Source organism: Mastigoproctus giganteus, chromosome 11 (assembly GCF_048544385.1).
Source record: "Mastigoproctus giganteus isolate SK-2022 chromosome 11, ASM4854438v1, whole genome shotgun sequence".
NCBI lineage: Eukaryota > Metazoa > Arthropoda > Arachnida > Uropygi > Thelyphonidae > Mastigoproctus > Mastigoproctus giganteus.
The window spans coordinates 82,342,188-82,368,670 of NC_143585.1; the positions used below are offsets into that span (position 1 = coordinate 82,342,188).

The 26,483-nt window shown below is 37.2% G+C and overlaps 1 protein-coding gene across 1 annotated transcript in view; it reads right to left on the reverse strand.

Moving 5' to 3' along the window:
• LOC150078195 (cyclin-dependent kinase 17-like) overlaps positions 1-26,483 on the reverse strand; it is a 251,117-nt gene that overhangs the window by 98,026 nt on the left and 126,608 nt on the right. The window contains exons 7-10 of the mRNA XM_090385304.1: positions 26,112-26,226; positions 12,809-12,903; positions 3,407-3,469; positions 661-784 (exon numbers count right to left, since the gene is read on the reverse strand). Coding sequence (XP_090241430.1) covers positions 661-784; positions 3,407-3,469; positions 12,809-12,903; positions 26,112-26,226 — 397 coding nt within the window. The remainder of the gene's footprint in view (positions 1-660; positions 785-3,406; positions 3,470-12,808; positions 12,904-26,111; positions 26,227-26,483) is intronic.

Consider the following 26,483-nt stretch of genomic DNA (forward strand, 5'->3'; position numbering starts at 1 on the left):
AATTCGGTAAACTTTTGAAAATTTTAATACATATGCATATTTTACAAATACATATCACAAATTCCACTGAAATCTGAACAAAATGGAGACAATTCCAGAAAACTTCCAGGAAAAATTTGCAGAAGACTGCAAATTTATGGTATGGAGAAGACTACAGAGGGTCAAAGGGCTATGTAGTCTTCTAATAACAATAATGATTTATAGTTATCGAACAAACTGCTCACCATTAACAATCATTAACAATAGGCTACATTGTGGCATCATGCAGGACTGAATGAGTATGTGCAAAATGCTCTATTAGCATATCTGAAGTATTATGCCAATCTCACGAGGAAAACAATGAAAATAATGCCAGAATGCAAAGATTTAATATGGAATGGCAAGGAACAGTCATTTGGTGCTTGCAAAACCAAAATGACCATATTCCTTAAACTTTAACAAAGTTTGCAGAACACTAGTTTGTTTGAAAACATGATGTTTGCTATGCTTTTTTCATGGTTTGATATCGATGAATAAAAGATTTTTACATAGAGTTTTCATTTGTATAGTGAAATGGTTTAATGTGACAATTATATACAATTTTAAAAATGGAATTATGTTACAGTTTCTGTTTGTATATCATAAATAAAAAAACAAAAACTTTAATTTGAAAAATCATACCAAAATCTGCTAACTTTAGTTCTCCCTTCTCACTAATAAGCAAGTTTTGAGGTTTGAGGTCTCGATGTAGAACTTTTCTCTTGTGACAGTATGCTAAACCACGGAGTAGCTGAAAAAGGAATATCTGGAAAATATGATCAGTTAGCTGTAGTGTATACCAAAAAGTGAGCAAACATAAAATACACTAATATAATTAGCAGTTAGTTTTCTTACTAATGCTGAACTTTTATTGAAAATAAATCAAATAAGTATATTCTATTCAATGTGCAAATTCAGACTGGCTGCAGATAAATGGGTGATTCAAGCTATTTTCTTGCTATTGTGCTGCTATTTCAAGATACAAAGTCAGTCCCTAAACTTTTTCATTATGTGCTTATGCACAAGAGAAATTAGGATACAGGGTGATCCCTAACAGAGATAAGCGATTTTGTCTAGAAATCGGAGTGTCATCAAAGGTGATCATTGGAATAGTACACTATGTTTTGTGAGAACATTATACTATTTAGACCACAACAAGTTTTCAAAATGTTTGTACTAATTAATAACTATAACTTTTGATTGATAAATAACTGCCCATACTAAAACTCACAACAATTTTACAAGTTTGAAACACAAGCCAACTGTGATATGCTACATTCTTATCTTGACCATCTTAGCCTTAAGATCATTTACATTTATTGAAAAAAAAAAAAAAAAAAAAAACAAAGTTTAGATAAAGGATGAGATTTTAGGGTGGAATGCAGAAGAAAGGATTTCATTCCTATAAGAATAACATCACTGACTAAACATTAAGATCAGAAGATTTAAAATAGTAATTCAACCATGGACAAAGACAAATCAAAGACTTTTGTAAATGAAACTTTTTAGGCCTTGGTGGTCCACTGCATGCTCTGATGCTTCATCTCTGGGTCATACTGAAACAACCAATGCTCATCTTGAGTGGACAATACAGTTGAGGAAATTGGGATTGTCTTGACAAGTATGGATGATGTCTTCATATGATGGCACTCTTCATTGCTTCTGCTGATCTGTGAGGCTGTGGCACAAATTTTGCACAATCTTCATGCAGAATTTTACAGATCATGTCCTTATTCACATCCAACTCATATGAATGTGAGGACCAGCTTATAGCTATTAAGGACACTTACAAGCATTCTCCGTCTGGGTTTTTAATAGATGGCATGTGCTAGACAGTTGGAGCAGCATTCATTTGCTTGTTCGTTATTTGGTTTTTAGGAGCATTAGCAACTAAGGCCATATTGCTCCGCAGCATTCGTGAGGGTATTATGGCACATACACAACTGTATTACCACAGAAACGGTATTACCACTTTGTCAACATTGAAAAATTGTGTGACATATATAGGAGGTCTCTGCCTGACTAACACAAGTTAAAGCTACTGAGAGTAGAATGGCGCCATCATGGCTATGCATCTCCTTGTGACACAATGGGATGCACATCCTACTGGTGCACTTCTGTGCTACTCGATGGTCATCCTTGTGGTGCATATGATCACTCTTACGCCTGTGTCTCCTTGTGGCACAGTGGGCTTCTATCTTTTCAATCCTACTGGGATGTCACATCTGTCTTCTCATAATCAAAATACTCTTAAGGGATGAATTACAGTTATCTGTGTTCCTTGTTGCATCTCCTTGTGGTGCACTGATCTTTGACTTACATCTGAATAGCAGCTGGATGGACATGGTTCCGTAAGAAGTCTACGATTCAGAATTGTATTTCATGGCAATATAAGTGTAGAATGTGACTTGTTTGGATATGCAAATATGTCTGAAAACTGTATAATATTGTAAATAAGTGGCAGGGACTGCCTGATTTAATAAATAAATAAATAAAAAATTATCATTCATCATTGTGAGGGTAAAACTATGATCTCTTGCCATAATTCCCTGAACTTCTGCAACTCTGTCCTCATTTTGAGGTTGTCAGATGCTCACTTCTTGGGTCATCACAAGCATCCTCATGTCTGTCTTTGAACTGCTTATATCATTCAAACACACTGATGCGACTTAATGTTTCATCACCATAAACATTTTTTAACATTTCATATGTTTCTGTTGCAGATTTTTCCAGTTGGTCCACACAGAACACCAATGCTACTAACAAAACTGATTGTTACTTGCAACCTGTCAGCCTACTGGACAATCTCTATACCACCATTTTGTGGAGGAAGTTTGAACTACAACATACCACTTCCATTTATTTTCAACCTCATTGAACATGACTGCAACTGCACCAGTCTGGGAACTTGATTGCCACACCTTGTATAATGTAAAAGCCAATTAATATATTCACTGCAGTTCATAAGATTATCTTTTTAAAACACTATGTTAAATATTTGTTTCCTAAAATTAGTACTTATAACACCTAATTTTTTTGTGTAGTAGTTAATATATTCACTGCATAATGAACATGAATGCCCAATATGGTGAATTCCAGCTTGGACATTCACTAACAGGACTTGATTCATCATAGCTGTAATCTTCCATCCCTTATGGGTGGTTCTTTCTTGGAAGTATACACAAGGTTCAAATTAATTACCTAGCTAACCCATACCTATGAAATTCTTTACCCATTTGTACTCACTTATATTTACAAAACTACAAAAAACAATTTGCTAAACCACTAAATATTTTTAAATCATTAACATCACCTACAGCAATTACACATACATTTGAAGTTTCTTGAATTTCAAAAATAAAGAAATATATAGTAATTATTAACTCACCCTAACATTATTTGAACACAACATATTTCCACAATCATCCATATACTGTTTCAGATCTTTGTCCTAAGAAATTTAAAATAACTTTGAAATAAAAAGGGGAAAGAGGAGAATTACAAACAAATATTAAAGAATTCAGAATTCAAACCTGGTTCATTATTCTCAGAGGTTTCTAAAAATGCACAACAAATTTGTATATACAGGTTGACCATCACTAATCCGGGCACTGGTAATCCGTTTCCACCGCTAATTCGGATAAAATTTCCACAAACGTAATTTCAAATTTCCCAGGTTGGCACACCGACCTGCAGCTACTGTTTTGGTGGCATTGGTTGCAGCATCAGCTGTTGGTGCAAACTCAAACACTGGCAAGCCATTCCCACTTGTTTTTCTGCATTTATTATTATAACCTGCTCACATTTAGCACCACCCATGGTTCCAATGCATAAAGGAAGTGCCTCTCGTGGTGTAAAGTGCAAACACCATACATTGTCCATAACAGATAAAGTTGAACTTCTGAAAAAACTTTACAGCAGTGTGTCTGTGAGAAGTTTAACTCTGCTTAATTGTAAATTCCAGCAATTTCTCTCAGTTCTTATTTTAGTAATTTTCTTTTAGCCATTCCTTTTTAGATTTTTTTTTTTTTTTTTTTACAACACACTCCTACAAACTTGCGGAAAAACACAACACAATGATGGATAATACAGCACACTAACGAACTTGTTTTCACAAAATCTCTAACGATACTGACAAACTTATTGCGACGTTTGAGAGTTTATTTTATCGCAATTAGTTTTATTGCAGTGCTCACTGCGCATGCAATAAACTAATCACAAACGACCTTCATATGTATGCCGTAATAGCGTCACATGTGACTGAAACAGCTTCTCAAGAAATAAAGTAACCTACTGGGACACATATATGTGACATAAAAAAACAACTTTTTTTTTTTTTTTTTTTTTTGATATTTTAAGCGAAATACTACAACACTGACATTACAATATTTATTTTAAAATTACTAATCAAATTATTTGCTAAATATTTTTGGCCCCTGGGGAATATTTTTCTTAAACTAGCTTGGCAGTCAATGTGTTAAAGGTTGGATGAGGTGGTTAGCTGTTGGATAAACTGTATGTGCTAAAATAATCACCGGTGATTTGGCAAACTCACTAATCCGGCACCCCACAGGTCCCAACACTGCCGGATTAGTGATGGTCGACCTGTACTATAAGTCATATGTATGGTGTATGTTCATATTTTACATGTAGACAAATGCTAAACTAGAATTAAAAACAGAAAAAAAAAAAAAAAAAAAAATTCAAACTCTTACAAAAACAGTTAAAGACCAACACTTTTTTGTTAAATTTTAACTGATACTTATTTACCTTTCTCTGAAACTCTCCTATTAGAAACAATTATGTCATCTGTATACTACAAGGTGAGTTAAAAGTTACTTTATAGTCTTGTTTTCTTGTTACAGGAACCTTTTAAAATTTATTAAAAGATGCAGCAATTTTATAAGAAAAAAAGAACTTGTCTGTGTTCATCAGTGAGGATGTGAGGCACAAAATTTCCTGAAATTCATCGCACTCCCAAATATTGTGTTATTGTCATGTCCCATGAGAAATACCAATTTCACTAGCAACTTCCCAGACAGCTAAACATCTATATCACTCCTAATCAGACCACAAACATTAATGTTTTAATTTATGGTTTTTGAAGATGAACGGTGGCCAAAGTGAGGACCATCTTGGACAAACAAGTGGTTCTTTAAACTTCACAAACATATAGCATCTTTTCCAAAAGCTGTTTAACGATTCATGGGTTTCTGTTGTGCTTTTTGCTAATTTAAAACAAAATGTGATGCCAATTCACTGCATAGTAAAATCAGACAGTCAGACTGACTGCACATAAAGGTGTTTCATTTGTTACTGAACGTTTTGTAGCAAGTTACAACACTCTGTGATGCTGCCATTTTGAGATACAAAATCAGCCCCCTAAATCTTTTGGGGGCTGATTTTAGGGTGTAATGAGGAATCAAGATTTCATTCTTGCAAGGACAATTTTACTAATACAATCCAAACAACCATAAGGATCAGAAGACTTAAAACAAGACTCCCCTATGCTGACGAGGCTACTAGTGATGGTCGTGTTCAAAGCCGCTAAGTGGATGTTTCTTATTTATTGATTTGAAATTATTGTTTTTCTAAAACTTTTGATTTAAATTTAGTAGTATAACATTATTTTGTGATTTTTTGATTAATTTGGTGTATTTATTCTTTACTCGGCCTTGTAAAAGTATCGGTAAGGGTTTCCACGTGTTCGTAACTACCGTTCGTAACTACCGCTACCGTTAGTAACTTTCCCGCCATTGTGATACCGTACTAGATATACCGTACTAGATAGCGTTAGTTGAACTTCGTTAGCAGTTAAATTGTACGTTTAAATAAATACATATAACGACTTAGATTACAAACGTAATATAATTAATAACATAACATAATTAATTAATAAATTAATAGAATCATGACTCAGACCAGAGCAGCAAAGCAAAAGGCTCAAGGTAATGGAAGTGCTGTGGCTCAGAGCAGAACTGAGGGGGGCAGTTGTCCTCTGACTCACAGCCTTATAAAATGCACTGTTTGCTTGATGTTTGCAGAGCAATCGGGTACGGGACATGATACTGCCAAGGGGGATGTCTTTGTGTGTGCGCGATGCAAGGAGTGTATCGATATAAGGCAACAACTCTGCGTTCTTGTGGACCTATATGAGAGCTTGAAGGACAGAGTGGATGCCCTCGAAGAAACTAAATTGAGGGGCCCATCAAGCTCTCAGCTGCCCACATCAACGCCAGAGCTTGCACTTGGGCATCGCGTGACACAGAGACAACCCCTAAGGCAGAATGCGCTGGTCCCGAAGGAACTAGTAGTTGTTGGTGACTCTATTGTCAGGGAAACGGGGAACATGCTTTGTAAAAAAGATAGGTGGAACAGGACCAGGGTATGTCTGCCAGGGGCAAAGGTTGATGACGTTGTAGAGCGAATATCATCTTTTAAGGGCACAAAAGGTGATATAGTTGTACACGTTGGCACTAATAATATTAAGAGTAGGAGACCGGCAGAATTACTTAACAAGTACAGGTCACTGTTGAACAAAAGCCGAGAATTAGGGTTGAATTTGAAAGTGTCTGCAATTCTGCCCAGACACGATAGGAGGGAGTATATGATGAGAGCCTTGTCGATCAATTCGGCCCTGGAAAGATTGTGCAAGGCTCAAGGGATAGAATTTTTTTCAGCCTGGACTGTACTTGTTAACAGGAGAGATTGCTTCTACTGGGATGGGATACACTTAAATAGAAAGGGTGCAAGAATATTTGCTGATGCTATCGAGGCAGTGTTAGGTGGGTCGGAAAACTGCTAGCTTGGGGGGAGACAAAGACCAATAGATTGACAGTAGCCACTGGCAGAGGTGAAAGAGATTCTTGCACTGCTTCTATTAGAATGAGCAGAAGCCTGAAAAACAAGATGCATGGTATTTCAGAGACTGCTGGGAGCCATTGCGGTACAAGTAAACACATGGGTTGTGTTAGGGTAGCTAAGAATAGAAACAGGTGCAGGTATACTTGCGTGTACACCAATGCTAGGAGTTTAGTAAATAAATTTGATGAATTTGAGGTATTGCTCAAAACATCGAAGGCAGATATTGTTGGGATATCAGAGACATGGTGTCACACAGATATAAGGGATGCAGAACTGCAATTTGGGGAGTACAACGTCTACAGAAAGGATAGACAGGATAGGAAGGGGGGAGGGGTTATGCTATTAGTTAAGAAACACATAAAAACCAAGGAAGTGAAGCCAGTCGACATCGCTGGACAGTGCAGTGTGGAGTCAGTTTGGTGTGACATAAACATTGGGAGATCAAAATTGAGAGTAGGAGTGTGCTATAGGCCTAATGACTCTGATGAGTATAATAAGGAACTGTACAGGGAAATAGAGTGGGCCAGTAAATCAGAGTGTCTTATAATGGGAGATTTTAATTTCCCAGATATTGACTGGAATTTGGGGGCTGGTTACTCACACACTAGCAGGGCTTTTGTGGATTTATTGGATGATTGTTTTCTACATCAGCATGTTCGGGAGGCGACTAGAGGGAGTAATACTCTTGATTTGATTATCAGCAGTGATTCTTCATGCATTAAGAATCTGCAGATAAATGAACCACTAGGTGGCAGTGATCACAGTGTGCTGAAGTGGGATTTACTCAAAGAGGTAACTACCATTAGGGGTAAAGGGAAGGGTTATTGCTTCCGTAAAGGCGACTACGATGGACTGAGACAGTATTTAAATTCTATACAGTGGGACCAACTGATGATGTTACCAACAGCAAATTCAAAATGGGAAGCATTCAAAGAACTTATCTTGGAAGCTACTAGGCTTTACATACCAACTAAGAAATATTGTTCAAGGTTTAGGCCAAAATGGATGTCAGATGAACTAATGAGGCATATGGCAGAGAAGAAAAATGCATGGGATACATACAAATTAACACATGACACAGAAGCCTATGATAGATACAAGTTGATATGCAACCAAGTTACAAAGGAGGTTAGGCAGGCGAAGGCAGATTACGAGAAATCCTTGGCTAGGGATGCAAAGAAAAACAGCAAAGAGTTCTTTACTTATGTAAACTCTAGAAGGAAGGGGATGAATCAGATTTGTCCACTTGATATTGATGGGTCAAGTGTTGATGATCCTGCTCAGGTAGCTAACAAACTAAATGAATATTTTGCATCGACATTCACACATGAGGAGTTATTCAGCGAGGGGAATGCCAGAGGTGTATTCAACTCTAGCAGTAAGCTACAGAATCTTGAAATAACTGGGAGTAAAGTGGAGGAGAAACTGTTGAAGATAAACACAAGAAAGGCACCCAGGGTGGATGGGATCTATCCAGTTATATTAAAGGAGGCAGCAAAGGAAGTAAGCAAACCCTTAGCCATAATTATGAGAGCTTCCTTGGACTCAGGGGAGGTACCCATAGACTGGAAATGTGCAAATGTGACCCCAATTCACAAAGGAGGATCAAAGGCTGACACAAGTAATTATAGACCTGTGAGCTTAACTTCTGTTGCAGGAAAATTAATGGAGGCACTGGTTAAAGAAGCACTGCAGGATCATTTAGACAAGACTTCAGTTATAGCTTGTTAAGGGGAAGTCTTGCCTGACCAACTTGATTGGATACTATGATGCAGTCACAAAAGAACTGGATGCAGGGAATAACTTTATTATTATATACTTGGATCTTAGAAAGGCTTTTGATACTGTTGCACATGGAAGACTGCTACACAAATTGGAGCAGTGTGACATTGGAGGCAAATTGCTGCTATGGATAAAGGGGTGGTTGAGGGGGAGAAGACAGAGAGTGGTAATCAATGGACACTGCTCATCGTGGACTGATGTTATTAGTGGAGTCCCTCAGGGCTCAGTGTTGGGTCCATTATTGTTTTCTGTATTTATAAATGATATTGATGATGGTATATCGGGCTTAATGTCCAAGTTTGCAGACGATACAAAGGTTGGCAGGGTTGTCAAGGACACTACTGACACTATGCTGCTGCAACAGGATCTGGAAAGGTTGAGCAGATGGGCTGAGAGGTGGCAAATGAAGTTTAACATTGACAAATGTAAAGTACTACACATGGGAAACCGCAACCCCAGAGCAACGTATCAACTCTGTGGTACTACACTGACAGTGGTAGAGAATGAAAGGGACTTGGGGGTGGTTGTGCAGGCAGATATGAAGTTCTCTGAGCAGTGCAGACGGGCTGCAAGAGTAGCTCATGGAGTATTGTCAATGATATACAGGAATTTTTCCAGCAGGGATAAGGAGGTGATTATTCCATTGTATAAGGCGATGGTCAGGCCACACCTAGAGGTCTGGAGGCCTCATTTCAAGAAGGATGTAGAGCTGCTGGAACAAGTACAGAGAAGGGCAACAAGATTAGTGAATGGAACAAAGGGTTGCTCTTACGAAGAAAGGCTTAAGTTTTGCAAATTACAGAGTCTGGAGACTAGGCACCAGCGAGGTGATCTGATAGAGGTGTATAAAGCCTTGAATGGTTTAAGCATGCTCAATGCTGATGGGATTCTTCCTCTAGCTCAGAAAAATCACCTGAGAGGGCATAAATTCAAATTGAGGAAAGACAGATGTAGGATAGACGTGCGGAAATTTGCCTTTAGCCAGCGGGTGGTTGGTTGGTGGAACAGACTTCCATCCCTTGTGGTGGAGGTTGATACCTAAATAAGTTTAAGGGTCAGCTGGACAGGTATTTTGAACGAACAGAGGGGTGAAGTGGAAGTGGGTTTTTTTTTTTTTTTTTTTTTGGCTGATGCTGCATAAGCTTGCTTTCTTGCATCAAATGCCTCTACTAATGCTAATGCTAACAATAATCCAACCATGGAAAAGAGGAATAGAAACATGTAGATTATCCCATTTCACATTCTTGTAAGCTTTGGAAGAAAGAGTGAGGGCTCCATTGGAGAAGAGCCCACCACCGGGTTGTGATATCTAAAAGACCACTAATATTAAATGCATTCTTTGAAGGATTGTGTTTTCTAGTATGTAAATGAAAAAGTTGTACAAGATCAAGCTTATTAAAGCCTACATCCTTTTGAAATTTCTAACCAATGGGGACTTGAAAAAAAAAAAAAACGTTTCCCTTGTCCACAACAATTCAATGGAACAAGGTTACAAGAGAATGCCCCCAAAACGCAATGTTCCATAACATAAGCTCATGCTGCATAGCTGAATTGTTCTGATTAGCTGATGATGAGTGTCTTATCGAAAACTTTGTTACATTTCATAATGTTCTTCAAGTTACGTGCAAGAACCTGACTGCAATCAAATCCTCAAAAGATTTTTGGCTGCACTCAGTTTCATTTCATTCTTTTAAATTACTTTTAAGTTTCTAAAAATACTGCAATCTTCAAATTTAAATAGAGTGAAGGTGAATACTGGTATTAGAATAGCTAAATGATACAAATAAGTGATCATAAGTAAAATCACAAACAGAAGTATCATAAATAAAAAACAGATTTTACTGTAAATTATTTAACATTTCAAATTAAGTGTAATAACGATATGTAATGCAATTAATAACAGAGGCCTTCCATAATTTTATTTATCATACAGCAATTCCTGTACAGCAATTTTAAAAATTCCAATTTTCATCATGTACAGATTTTTCGGAAAACAATGTTTACTTTTACATAAGTGACTCATTTTCACTGAAATTGGATCACATTTCAAAGCATTTTAAGTATTGAAAAACCACTGGTTAGAAATTTCTCTATAATAATTGTGATGCAACAGTGTTGTTGATCAAACCTGATTTTTTTTTTTCTTTTTTTTCTTTTTTTCTCAATGCAAAACAGAAGCACTGGTGGAAGTCCATTCTACAAAGACAAATGGTTTCCCTTTTTTTTTTTTTTTTTTTTTTTTTGTATGAATGGGATAGCAAAGAATGAAATGAACACTGAATGTAAAAGTAATGGCCATGCAGAGTCAGCTTAATCCCAGACAGCAAAAAAGCATTAACATGGAGGTCTGGCCAGCCTGAAAGTACTATTACTTCAACTTCACAGAAAAAAACGGTTTTGATGAAGCATTTCATTAAATGCTTTAAGGAATTTCTGCAAGTCTTCAGATAAGGAAATCAACTCCAGATAAACAGTTCAAATCGCTCATTGTAAAAAAAAAAGGAACAGCTGAAAGAGAAGCAGGGATCACTTTTAAGGATGCTATTCACAAATATATTTAGGAAATAACAATGATCAAATTACTAAAGCACTGTCAACAGCATGTTTAATAAATCAATATTGCAGTCCAAGTCTAAAGAGTCAGGCTTCAATATGAGCTGTCAGTGACAAAAGAGAACAGTTTCAATAAGATACCAGAAAAATGGAGAGGAGATATCAGGAATGGTGTACTGAGTATGATGGTGATTACTGTTGGATGTTACAATGGAAGCTCCAAAAGTGATGCACAAAAGAAAGGCAATCAAATATGAGTGCCTTTCAAAATGAAAGACAGATTCCACAAAAATCAGGATAAATAATGATGAATATCATTTCTCATCGACATTCTTCTTTGGTTTTTTTTTTTTTTTTTTGCGTTTCCCCTTAGCAACCATAACAATTAGCTATGTAATATTATAATTTTGTATCATGATGCAAAATGTTCATTATGTTAAAATGTAATAATTTCATTTATATTGCTGTTTTCTTTCTTCCCAATTTCCAAATATTCGCTATGTGGCAGAAAAAAAAACAATTTTTGAAATTAGCACAGGTGAATTTTGAATAATTGTAATCAAAATAACTTTAAAAATTTAAATTCACAAGCTTGTATAATTAGTTAATTAAATGTAGTCTGCAAGTGATTTTTAGAGCTTTAGATAGCCTGTAACATGCAAGTTTCTCCACCTTTGTTGTAATCTATTAGAGAGGTGTTCAAATACCTCTACAGTATTATTGAATTAGGTCCAATTGCTATGAAAAGTTTGGACAGCTATATAAATATCACAGGAGCACCACAGATATTAGTAAATTCTCAGTGCAGAGTGTTACTGATTTCTGGCATTTTCCTTTGAAACCCAGCTTTCTGACATTTCCTGATATCTGACATTTCTTTTTGAAACCCTAATATCTGATATTTCTCTTTGAAACTCTGCAAGTTTCAGTCTGTCAAGCATAATATTGGTCACTGCGTACAACTGCAATTTGTTTGATAATCCTAAAGTTCACAAAGAATTGAAGTGTGAAGGTGATAAAATAGTCAAGGATTGAATGAACTGGCAAACTATGAGAATACTTATGTCATCATGACAATTATCTCTGTAAACAAGATTAGAAATCCAGGTATGAAAAGGAGTGGCCATTAGTCCATCCACTATCTATAAAAAATCATCATAGTCCTGGTTTCCGTGGTGGAACTGCAAATCACAAACCTAAAATAACATCAACAAATGAGAAATATTAATTGAAGTGGTTCAGCACCTATCATTCTATCAACCTATGGAATAAGTAATACAATAATGCAATTCAAGTCAGATGTGGACTAGTAGAATGTCAACAAAAATCTGCTTTACCACAATGATTTATCTAAATGTAGTATGAGGGAGATGCTGTCACAGATGTGCTGCTGCTTCTCTTGGTTTGGGAAGAAGTTATTGGTGTGGCCTGTAGAATCCTCTAGCCATAATCTTACATTGATATTTTGAAAAATGTAAGTTTCTGCACTATAACAACATTAAAGAAATGAATTCTGCATATATCAACATAATAATCCAAAACCAAACACACATTTTTTAATTACTTCTATTGTTTTCTTAATTCTACTTACCAGATATTCAAATACCAATGTAAGTGACTTCTCTGTGTGGACAATATCATGCAAAGTGACTATATTGTTATGTTTTAAATCTTTCAAGAGAGATACTGAAAATATATTATTTTGAAATTAGTTTTACAAATTTTCAATACAACAAACACTACAAAACAAGAATGCAAATTAATTTGTATTCTTGTTTTGTAGAAAAAAATTATTAATTAACATTAATAATTTCTGCTAAATATAAAAATGAAACTCACTACAAAAAAATAACAATTAGGCAACAGTGGTACATAAGCCGACAATAATTAAATCTGAATTAGAGAATCGATCGGCCAAAAAAAAAATTTCATAGTCTCAGGAAATGTAAACTTAATGAGGAGATTTTAAAGTTGCACCATTAATGTTTCTTCCTTTCCAATAAAAATTTTCCATTTATTTCTCTCTGGCCCTCCCCTCCCTGGCAAGCTCAGGTGCAGTACAGGGTTCACCCCTGCCAGACTTTATATACTCCCTACTACAACCGGTCTGCCACCAAGGGGTGATGGGAAGGCAACACGGGGTCCCACTGGAGGCCTTGCAGCTAAGTGGCCAGACGAACACTATACTATGCAGACCAGTGCTGAAACTTACACTGTCTCTGGCCTTTATAGAGTTTGTACTGCGACAATGAGTATACAAAGACAGTAAATCAAGAATGGTACAGAGGATCTAAGAAGTTAGAGAGGCAATTAAACAAAGCAAAAGACAAGAAATATTTGATGAAATAAATCATTAGTGGAATATAACAAGTGAAAAGTGAATAATGTGTGTAAAAAAAGGCTAAAAAAAAAAAAAAAAACCTTGGGCAGTTTTTAAGAAGGGTACAAAAACAAGTATCAAGAAATGGGGAAGTGTTTCTGGCATTTAGTTAAAAATATCAGAACAGAACATGAAAAAAACTATAACTAAGGTAATTAAAAATGATAATTAGTGAAGTTGGAAGAAAAGAGGATACCACAGGCTAGAGTAATGTGTGTGGTCCACTGTATTAGACATACATGCAGTAACTGGAACCAAACAACTCATTGTTTGTACTAGGGCTTGCAAACCGGTTTTATAAACCGGTTAAACCCGGTTTTCATATTGAGTTGTTAAAACCGAAACCAAGCTTCTAAAACCAGATTCGAATATTTTTTTAGTTAGCCCTCAAAAACAGTTTTTTATTACGCACATTTTCTTTTGTTTTTTCGTTTGTCTGGATCGTTCAACTGCTTTATGTTTTAAACATGTTTTTTATTTTATTTTAAGGTACGAATCTCATGGGCAAGTGGCCAAAATCTAGGAGGGGTACCTTTTTATCTTCCCACCCGCATCATGGCACGATGCAGGTTTACTCATTTACGACTGAGTGAGTCAGAGAGATAGCGTAAAAGAAAATGCTCAACATTTCTCCTTTCCATCTATCTTGTTCGCCAGGCAAATTATGGAACGCGCCTTATTGATGGTTACCCACTAGAAACAGATTTGCTGAATATTGCATCAAATTTCGATCGTAGAAAGTTTTTTGCTTCTTTATTCCAATTAAATTTGCGATCAAATGTTCTCCAAAAAGCAGCTTCACTAAGAAAGTGAAGTTATAAAACTAAGAAAGAACTCATTCATTGGTAGCAGATTGGTAGCATTGGTAGCAGATTTTCGAGAAGTTGAAGCTGATTGAGCAGGGCAAGGTTTCTCAAAATGGAAAGTACAATGCAATGTACTATCATCGGCAAAACTATGGATAGGATTTCCAGTCAATGAAAGAAGGTCATTAATATTCAAGAGGAAAAGAGTGGGGGAAAGAACTGAACCTTGGGGGACACCGGCATTAGTGTAGAAGGTAGAAGACAGAGAGCCATCTACCATCACCCTCAGTAAGCAATCAGAGAGAAAACTGGATAACCAATTACAAAAAACAGATGGCAAACCATAAGATGAAAGTTTGTTTAGAAGACCTTTATGCCAAACACTATCGAATGGTTACCCACTAGAAACAGATTTGCTGAATATTGCATCAAATTTCGATCGTAGAAAGTTTTTTGCTTCTTTATTCCAATTAAATTTGCGATCAAATGTTCTCCAAAAAGCAGCTTCACTAAGAAAGTGAAGTTATAAAACTAAGAAAGAACTCATTCATTGGTAGCAGATTGGTAGCATTGGTAGCAGATTTTCGAGAAGTTGAAGCTGATTGAGCAGGGCAAGGTTTCTCAAAATGGAAAGTACAATGCAATGTACTATCATCGGCAAAACTATGGATAGGATTTCCAGTCAATGAAAGAAGGTCATTAATATTCAAGAGGAAAAGAGTGGGGGAAAGAACTGAACCTTGGGGGACACCGGCATTAGTGTAGAAGGTAGAAGACAGAGAGCCATCTACCATCACCCTCAGTAAGCAATCAGAGAGAAAACTGGATAACCAATTACAAAAAACAGATGGCAAACCATAAGATGAAAGTTTGTTTAGAAGACCTTTATGCCAAACACTATCGAATGGTTACCCACTAGAAACAGATTTGCTGAATATTGCATCAAATTTCGATCGTAGAAAGTTTTTTGCTTCTTTATTCCAATTAAATTTGCGATCAAATGTTCTCCAAAAAGCAGCTTCACTAAGAAAGTGAAGTTATAAAACTAAGAAAGAACTCATTCATTGGTAGCAGATTGGTAGCATTGGTAGCAGATTTTCGAGAAGTTGAAGCTGATTGAGCAGGGCAAGGTTTCTCAAAATGGAAAGTACAATGCAATCTACTATCATCGGCAAAACTATGGATAGGATTTCCAGTCAATGAAAGAAGGTCATTAATATTCAAGAGGAAAAGAGTGGGGGAAAGAACTGAACCTTGGGGGACACCGGCATTAGTGTAGAAGGTAGAAGACAGAGAGCCATCTACCATCACCCTCAGTAAGCAATCAGAGAGAAAACTGGATAACCAATTACAAAAAACAGATGGCAAACCATAAGATGAAAGTTTGTTTAGAAGACCTTTATGCCAAACACTATCGAAAGCCTTTGAGATATCAAGAGCAACTACTTGTGTTTCACAGAACCTTTCCATTGAATTAGTTCATAAATGGGTAACATAAGCCAGAATATCACCAGTGGATCGACACTGACGGAATCCATACTGGCGATCGTTGATCAGATGGAAAGTTTCTAGGTAGTTTAAGAGTTGGCAGTTAATGGATTTCTCCATTACTTTATAAAGAGTAGAAGTAATTGCAATGGGACGATAATTGGATGAGAGGGATTTGTCACCCTTTTTAGGAACTCGCTGGATATGAGCAAATTTCCAAGCAGAAGGAAAAACACCTTTGGAATAAGAAAGTGAAAAAAGGCGGCAAAGAATATGAGTAAGTTCAGGAGCACAGGTTTTGAGAACAAGTGGAGAAATACCATCAGGACCTAGAGCTTTCTTAGATCAAGATTCATCAAAATCCTTCTGACATCCTTTTGACGGAAAACCACAGGAAACATTGAATGGAGCATGTTGGGAATGGAGGGAGGTGTTTTACCAAGATAATTAATACATGAGTTGAAGAAAAATAGGATGCTAGCAAATCAGCTTTATCCTTGGCTGAAGTGACAACAGAACCATCTGGTTTGGAGAGAGGTGGGAGCAGAGATGGGCAAAAGTTGCAGTCAATAGTTTTGGCAAGAAACCAGAATGTTCGGCTACCATTAGGGCAAGAAGCAAGTTTTCTATTCTTAGCCTGTTCAAAATCTAGTTTGGACTGATTAATAACTGCTTTACAATTGTTGCGAGCTTTGGTGTAGGCAGAAAATGAAGCTGAAGAATGAGAAACAAGCCAATTACGATATGCAACATTCTTCTCTTGAACAGCCTTAGCACATTTATTGGAAAACCAAGGTTTAGATAAAAGGACGAGATTTTAAAGTGTGGTATAAAGGATTCCATTCCTGCAAGAATAATTTTACGACACGATCTGAGCAAACATTGACATCAGAAGTTTTGAAACAGTAATCCAATCAAGGAAAAGAAAAGAAATCTCACAGGTCATCCCATTTTGCATTCTTGTAATGTCAAACAACATGAGGTTGGGAATAGCCATGAGATAAAGGCTCCATTGGAGAAGAGACAATCACCAAGTTGTGATCTGAAGTGCCTAATGGACCTCTCACTTCGACCGTGTACTTAGAAGGGTTGTTTGTGAGAAAAAGATCAAGCCTGTTGGCTGTATGATTAGGATTGTCCAGTATTCTTGTAGGTAAATGAATAATCTGTGCAAGGTCATTAGTAATTACAAAAGACTCAGCATCTCGACCAGCTGGGTCAGTGTGACTAGAAAATGGAAGCCAGCTGGAGTTGTGAACATTAAAATCACCAAGGAATATTACCTCACTGTTAGGAAAGTTGGACTGCAGAAAGTCAAGTTGCAAAGAGAGGAAGTCAAAGAGCTCCAAGTGATTAGTGGAGTTGGGAGAACAGAGACAACAGATGAATTTGACACAATGAGGTAGAGAGATTTTAAGCCAGAGAAGATCGAAGAGAGGAGATTCCAAATTACTAAGTCTCTGACAGGGAATATCAGAATGGACATATGCACAAGTAACACCTTTGAGGCGAAAGGAATCATACAGCGAATAATTTGAGCATCTGAGATGAGCAGTAGTTTAATCAACCGATAACTGATATTCTTTTAGAAAAAGTACATGGGGTTTGGCAGACTGCATGGAAATAGACATCGTTGAGATTAGAATTGAGACCACGTACATTTGTGAAATGAATTAGGAAGTGTTTGGGAGGTTTAGATCTTTTCACAGATAAGCTTGATCTATTAGTTTGACAATTTATGGTGTATTCAATAGTAAGAAAATGCGGGTGGGACATGCTGTATGAAGTAATGAAATTTTTGGATATGGCATACACATGGTAAGAATATACCCAGATCCTTGACATAATGTGGCCTCGACAATGCCCCCCCCCCGCACTCACACACTACTCGAACTGCGTGCAGTCAGTATTTGGCAGAGTAGAGGTACCAAGATTATACACTAGCTGATCTGGAAGCCTCTAAGAGAGTTACGAATAGGTTCAGCCCGGTGTACTAACTAGTGGCCGGCCTGCAAACACCGTTTTAAAGCTGTACGCTTGAAATGTAAGGAATAAATGAACCACTAGGTAATGAACCACTGCAGATAAATGAACCACTAGGTGGCAGTGATCACAGTGTGTTGAAGTGGGATTTACTCAAGGAGGTAACTACCATCAGAAGTAAAGGGAAGGGTTTTTTTTATCGTAAAGGCGACTATGGTCTGAGACAGTATTTAAATTCTATACAGTGGGACCAACTGATGATGTTACCAACAGCAAACTCAAAACGGGAAGCATTCAAGGAACTAATCTTGGAGGCTACCAGGCTTTACATACCAACTAAGAAATATTGTTCAAGGTTTAGGCCTAAATGGTTGTCAGATGAACTAATGAGACATGTGGCAGAGAAGAAAAATGCATGGGATACATACAAATTAATGGGTGACATGGAAGCCTATGATAGATATAAGTTGGTCTGTAACCAAGTCACAAAGGAGATTAGGCAAACAAAGGCAGACTACGAAAAATCCTTGGCAAAGGATGCAAAGAAAAACAGAAAAGAGTTCTTTACCTATTTAAACTCAAGAAGGTAAGGGATGAATCAGATTGGTCCACTGGATATTGATGGTACAACAGTTGAGGATCCTGCTCAGGTGGATAAACGAGTATTTTGCATCTACATTCACGCATGAGGTGTTATTCAGGAACGAGAATGATGTAGGTAAAGTAAACATTGGCAGTGAGTTGGATGATTTTGTAATAACTGAGAGAAAAGTGGAGGAGAGATTGTTGAGGATAAACATAAAAAAGGCACCTGGGGTGGATGGGATCTATCCAGTTATATTAAAGGAGGCAGCAAAGGAAGTAAGCAAACCCCTAGCCATAATTACGAGAGCTCTTTGGACTCAGGGGAGGTACCCATAGACTGGAGATGTGCAAATGTAACCCCAATTCACAAAGGAGGATCAAATGTTGACACAAGTAATTATAGACCTGTTAGTTTAACTTCTGTTCCTGGAAAATTAATGGAGGCACTGGTTAAAGAAGCACTGCAGGATCATCTAGACAAGAATTCAGTTATAGCTCAGACGCAGCATGGTTTTGTTAAATTGGTCAGGCAGGTCTTGCCTGACCAATTTGATTGGATACTATGATGTAGTCACAAAAGAACTGGATGCAGGGAATAACTTTGATATTATATATTTGGATCTTAGAAAGGCTTTTGATACTGTTGCACATGGAAGACTGCTGCACAAATTGGAGCAGTGTGGCATTGGAGGCAAATTGCTGCTATGGATAAGGGGATGGTTGAGTGGCAGAAGACAGAGTGTGGTAATCAATGGACACTGCTCAACGTGGACTAGTGTTATTAGTGGAGTTCCTCAGGGTTCAGTGTTGGGTCCGTTGTTGTTTTCGGTGTTTATGAATGATATTGATGATGGGATATCAAGTTTAATGTCCAAGTTTGCAGATGATACAAAGGATGGCAGGGTTGTTAAGGACACCACTGATGCTATGCTGCGGCAACAGGATCTGGAAAGGTTGAACAGATCGGCTGAGAGGGGCAAATGAAGTTTAACATTGACAAATGTAAAGTACTACATATGGGAAACAGTAACCCCAGAGCAACGTATCAACTCTGAGGTACTACACTGACAGTGGTGGAGAATGAAAAGGACCTGGGGGTAATTGTGCAGGCAGATATGAAGTTCTCTGAGCAGTGCAGACGAGCTGCAAGAGTAGCTCATGGTGTCTTGTCAATGATATACAGGAATTTTTCTAGCAGGGATAAGGAGGTGATTATTCCCTTGTATAAGGCAATGGTTAGGCCACATCTTGAGTACTGTATACAGGTCTGGAGGCCTCATTTCAAGAAGGATGTAGAGCTGCTGGAACGGGTACAGAGAAGGGCAACAAGATTAGTGAATGGAGCAAAGGGTTGCTCTTACGAAGAAAGGCTTAAGTTTTGCAAATTACAGAGTCTGGAGACTAGGCACCGGCGAGGTTATCTGATAGAGGTGTATAAGGCTTTGAATGGTTTGAGCATGCTCAATGCCAATGGGATTCTTCATCTTGCTCGCTCAGAATAATCAGCTCAGAGGGCATAAATCCAAATTGAGGAAGGACGGATGTCGGATAGATGTGCGGAAATTTGCCTTTGGCCAGCGGGTGGTTGGTTGGTGGAACCGACTTCCATCACTTGTTGAAGTTGATAGCCTAAACAAATTTAAGGCTCAACTGGACAGGTATTTCGAGCGAACGGAGGAGGGGTGAAATGGGAGTGGTGTGTTTTTTTCTTTTTTTTTTTTTTTTTTTGGCTGATGCTGAATAAGCTTGCTTTCTTGCATCATATGCCTCTACTAATGCTAATGCTAATAATGGATCTCGCCACGATGTTCATCATAACCTCAAAAGTCATCAATCATACTGCATGATGGAAGAGATACTAAACATGGGTTCCACCACTTCAAGCCTCCAATAAGCAAAGTGGTGGTATTGCACCGGTTGATGAGAGTCATCTACCACCTAGAGGGGCGGTTGATGAGAGTCATCTGGTAACGTAGAGGGGCAGCATTCCTCCATGTGGTGTGAGCGCCACACCTTGACCCCTGCTTACATTGGTTCACATCTGGGTGGTCACCCACCATGTACTTGTGCATGGAGGTTATACCCAGGATTACTAACAGTCCCACCATCGTGAAGGTGCAAGCAAAGGATTGGCTGTCACAGACCGTCCGGACTTCGCTGAAATTGGGTCCACTTGACTTGAATGTCACCCGAATATCAGTTCCATCAGCGTTTTAGACTCCCAGGTACCAAGTACAGCTTGTCTGGCATATCTGAGACAACCTCAAGGACAAGGATCTGGTGTAGTCCTATACCAGAGGGGAGAGCTTCAGTTTGCATCAACCCCAATCAAGATTCTTCCATCTGGGACTAGATTGAGGGCAGCTTGTATTATTGCCAGTGCAGTTGCAATGTCTTCACCTGGATGGGTATAGAGTGAAGGTAGATAGTTCCGAATGGTGTCAAGATCTGTGCGCATGCACTTATTTCATAGTGGGGCAATACGGACGGCTGCTATCTCTGTATTTATTATAGCTATGGCAGCCCATGGGTGGTTGCTGGACAATCTTATAAGACATGGGATAACCTGTTACACTCCCTACATGGACATAGGGCTCCTGCAGCAGAATTGCATCAATCTCCTCCTCCTGGGTAAGGTTGTATGGGGATGTAGAAAGGATGGGTTCATTGACTGATTTGTTGTTTAATGGTGCATTGGCAGCTAAGACCATAATGAGCCAAGTCAAAGAAAGGAATGGAGAAGGGATATTAGCTAGACAGGTATTAGAAGCAAAAACAGTCACAGAGACAGATCAAGAGGAAGGTGGATTGATGGGGTCAAGGAAGCATTAGAAGGCTTACTCTGGATAATGGTAAAGATCTAACAGGAAATGGAACAGCATGGAAGAAAACAGTGAATAGTACAACCCTAGTAGGTGTAACAGATTTCTGATGATGAGGATTAACCATGGCATTAAAACCCTGTATCATGATGTGATGAAGAGTGTGGTGATATACAAAACACAACACTAGACTTATGATGGAAGCCAAGAGGAGAATTAAGGATCACCAATGAAGCCATGGAAATGGAGAACCAAATCAAAAGATAAGGCTGTAGCAGAATGTTGCTCATTTTATGGAAGGAAGGAATGAAGAACTTAGCTTACGAGCAGGAAGGAATGAAGAACTTAGCTTACGAGCAGGAAGGAATGAAGAACTTAGCTTACGAGCAGGAAGGCTAAGATGTTTAATGTTGCCATATTCAAAATCACAGTTACTCTGAAAACTGCCTGGCAAATAATTCTGCATCTATCAGCCAGGCAAAGCAATTTGCACCCAAGAGGTTGTCTACTGAGAAGTTATAGTTTGACAAAGACAGCATGTGATAGTTGAAAAGTATCATGTTCCCTGTTTTTATTTGGATTTTTACCATAGAGTACACAGAACTTCCTTTTTTATTGTAAATAGTATTTATATTTCTAATTTATACAGTGTACTTTTTAAAATTTTAAAATTAAAATTTCAAAATTTTGAATACTTTTTTTTTTTCCCCAACAGTGTGATCAGCAAATTACAGAAATATCATATTGTGCACCATACCTTGTAGGATTTTTTTCCAATACTCACTCTCTCACTCAACTCACATGCTTAAATATAAAATAATTCAAAAATAGCTTCATCTCACACCAACATTACAAAGATAAGACTACCTTTCACCTGGAATATTAGAGATTTTAAAATTAATAAAACATACTGAGCATCCGATGAAAGGCATGGTATTAAAGTTCATATTGACACCACTACCACTAGTGGTGTCAATACAAACATCTGATATGTTACACCAAGTGTGGCAGAAAGGCAGTTTTCTGCCACACTTGGTGTAACATATCAGATGCTCTACTATCATTAGTAGTAACTTTAATTTTGTTCTTCAATTTTTGCAAATTTGGCAACTGCTAATCTGAATACAGTAAGCTGGAGTGCAGTGAATTGAGGGCCAACTTAGTATGTTGATTTTTTTGGACTTCAAACAAAAGATGTACTTGTTTTTCACTGTTTCATCAATTGCATATGGTCTTTCTTTTTTTTTTTTTTTTTTTTTGCTACCTGTAGAAAAGAAAACTAAACAAACGGAACTTATGTGCCAATCATAAAAGGAATGCCTACATTATATTCCATACCACATAAAACTCCACTGAACTTGCATTGCAGACCGCAATTATTTAAAATTAAAATGCACTACTTGTTTGGACCCACTAAGAATTACTATTTTATTGCTTATATTACTGTGCACAAATTCTGATGAACGCTTCAAGAACACGGCATTTATTCAGAGCCTGGTATGATTTATTAAATTCAAAATGCAAAGTTGTGAAGCTGATTTTGAATTACCTGACATATTCCAATGAAAAATATTGAGATATACAAGATAATTTAAGAATAACAATGATCAGCAATAAATGGGCCAATACCATGTTCTTCATGTAACCTGACATAGTACTCTAAGTTCAAAGGTAAATTTATACATGCTCTGTTTTGTTACAGGAGAACCTTCATGTTTACCTGTTATGACACTGTTTCTCACTTGTTCTTTGAAATTTTTGACTACTCAGGTTACAGAGTGCCAGTTCAATGATGATAACATTAATACCAATATATTTACATTTGTAAATATATTGGTATTAATGTGTGTAACATGTCTATACAAGTAGGTGTTCACAACACAACACACATTGAAAAACTCAATAACAAGAATCCTATTCTCCCTATCTGAGACTGGCTAACTACATCCTTAACCAAACAGGCCTTTAAGAATTCCTCTGGTCTCTGACAGAATTCAAACCCAGAATCTCCAAATCAGTGACAGGTAGTAAAGCCACCATACCATAATGGGAGATAGCTAGTGTATGCAATTCCATATATATTCTGGTGTATAAGTAGACCTATTTCGTACTCAACTTAAATGGTGGGTACAAAATCCTGAACTGGAAAACGCACATGCTTAAGGTTAAAAAGACATGAGTTAATATCATTTTTTTATAATTTAATACATACATTTTTTTACATGTATATTTGTTGTCATTCTGACTCATGCCAGAAAGACAACAAATATACATTGTTGCTCAGGTTTTAAAACTGAAGAATTTATTCACCATCATCATATAAAATTAATTCATAGAATCTGCACATTTGCTTTATTTTTGAAGTTCTTAAAAAGTAAACCTAAGATTTTCAATATCTTACAGAAAACTTGCTTTCATAATAGTGAGGCACCGTTTACTGAGAAACAAATTTGCAGTACAGTACTAAAAGCAACAAGGAATGGCTCAGCTTCTTAATCCAAGCCATTCATGTACACATATATCATTACTTATGCTTCTAGGTTTTGATTTTGTAACCTTCTATAAGGGAATACTGTATATGTTTATAGCTTTCTCGAACAGTTTATTGTGCTGTGTAATAAAAGTCACAACAAACTTTTAAAAGAAAGAGCAGACTATGATGATTAAAAAGATCAACTGACACAGTGAATATGATTAAGCTCAAATTTTCAAAGGAAAAAAAAAGGGGGGGGGGGTCAACTCATTTAGAAAATTGACTCATGCTAGAATATACAATACTTTTTAATTTTTTTAAAAATTAACTCCATTTATTCTACAACCCCTGGACATCCTTAGACAAGCATGTAAATGCAGCATGAAATTACTTCATTTACATATATATCAACTGAAGCCACAGTACATCAAACTTATAAATGGATTTCATCTTAGTGTCTTACGAGTTCACATTGTTCCTGCAGTGCCATTACTGCACAATGCTGAAAGTGTAGCTCAGCTGAGCAATTTCACAATGCCTTCTCTCACAGATTCACACCTATATATTGCAACATCGCAGTCAGCTTTATTTTTTACTTTGATAATATGCATCCAGAACTATACGATATGGCCAAAAGTATTCATACATCTACAAATATTGTGCTAGAAGTCCTCTATGCATGCACATGCCTCAGGCATGCTAACATAAATCTTGTCAGGTCTGCCTGTAGCAGCAGCAATTTAGAAGCCAGTATGGGCAGTGGAGCAGCAGAACTTAAATTTTCAATAAGGGATGCTAGATGGATGCTCATTAGCAACCTCTATATGCACACAACTGTAATTAAACTGAATTACATGTGACAGATTTTATTAAAAAATGGAAGACCTTATGTGAAACCTTAACAATAACAACAAAAAAGCCTGGTCACCCTCAAACTTGCAGAACATGATTGACAGATCATACAGAGAGTCATTTGTGCCTCATGCATGCTGTCTGCCTAAAACAAGACAGAGCTACCTCAAGAAGTTGCAGAAACATCAGTCAGTACATGAACTACCCACTGGGAGCTGCATAGACTTCAGTTTCATGGCAGGGAAGCTGCATATCATAGTCAATGCAAAACAGCCTTTGGTGGTATTCCTGATGTTCACAAACTCTTAGAACAGCAACAGGAGGAGCTGTTGCTGTTCTAAGAGTTTGTGAACATATAGTTGTCAAAAATGTTATGTTAAAACTTAGATATTTTAACATAACATTTTTGACAACTATGCTCTACCTAAATTGTGACAGTGCTATAGTAACGTCGTGATGGCTGACAGTGCTACAGGCTCTGTCAGCATCACAGCAACACTATTCCATGTAAGGATGTAGATTTGCTTGAGCGTGTACAGAGAAGAGCAACACGATTGGTGAGGGGAATGAAGGGATCCTCTTACCAAGAGAGGCTTAAGTTCTGCAAATTGCAGTGGCTGGAGACTAGGCACCTGCGCGGTGATCTGATTGAGGTCTATAAGGCCTTGAATGGGTTGAGCACGCTGAATTCTGATGGGATCCTCCCACTTGTTCAGAATACGAACCTACAGGGACATAAGTTCAAATTAAGAAAGGATAGATGTAGAATAGATGTGCGGAAATTTGCCTTTAGCCAGCGGGTGGTTAATTGCTGGAACAAACTTCCATCTGTCGTTGTGGAAGTTGATAGGTTAAATAAATTTAAGGAGGAACTGGACAGGCATTTGGAGGGTATGGTGTGATTTTTTTTTTTTTTTTTTTGGCTGATGCTGCATAAGCTCCTTCACTTGCTTTCTTGCATCAAGTGCCACTACTACTACTACTACTACTACTACTACTAATTCATCAAGTGTCACACAGCACTCAGAGCCCAAGTCTCAACCCTACTAAACACTTGTATGATCAATTGAATGCTGCATTAGACTATGGCAAAACTCCTTCCAAACCAACCTCTGGCAGCTACTTTGCAGGGGAAAACGGAGGCAAGTTTTGGTCAGAATTACTGGAATTTGGTAGAAAGTATGCTCAGGAGCACCGAGGCTGTCAAAGGTGCCCAACTATGTAATAGAATTAAAAGTACCTTTTGCAACTACCTTGTGCCTGAATACTTTTGGTCATACAGTATACATTATCATATGCTCATAATTCAGGAAGGAAGTACACATATAAAAGCAATTTTATAAGTGAATGATTTATATTTCAATTTGAAAGACTAATGCATAGCACTGATTAAAAATCACTTTTTTTTTGCAGCCTATGCTGCAAAAAAAAAAAAAAAAAAAAACCCCACACTGAAACTGATTAAAAATTTCAGCATGTTTTCTTCTAAAAACATGAATGCCAACCTTCTCTAATAGCAGTACACGGTGCACCTTCTTCATGTTCTAACCTGATTTCTTTCAAAGCTACCAAGTTATCTGTAAGTCGACTTTTCCCTTTAAATACAGTTGCATATGTTCCCTATAAATAGAAGACAAATATAAATAAATTATATGGGTTTAAACTTTTTAAATAAATTGTTTTGTTGTTATTATTTTGTTTTATTGTCAGGCTTTCTGTTTAATAAAGTATCCCTGAAGAGAAACTTTTTTCGTGACATTCTAGACTAATATTCCTACATAAAATATGCTTGTAATTCTGGGGTGGGGGGAATAGGACTGTCTTTTTTCATAATACCTCAGTGATTGAGCTAAAATAAAATTATTTAAATTAACAAT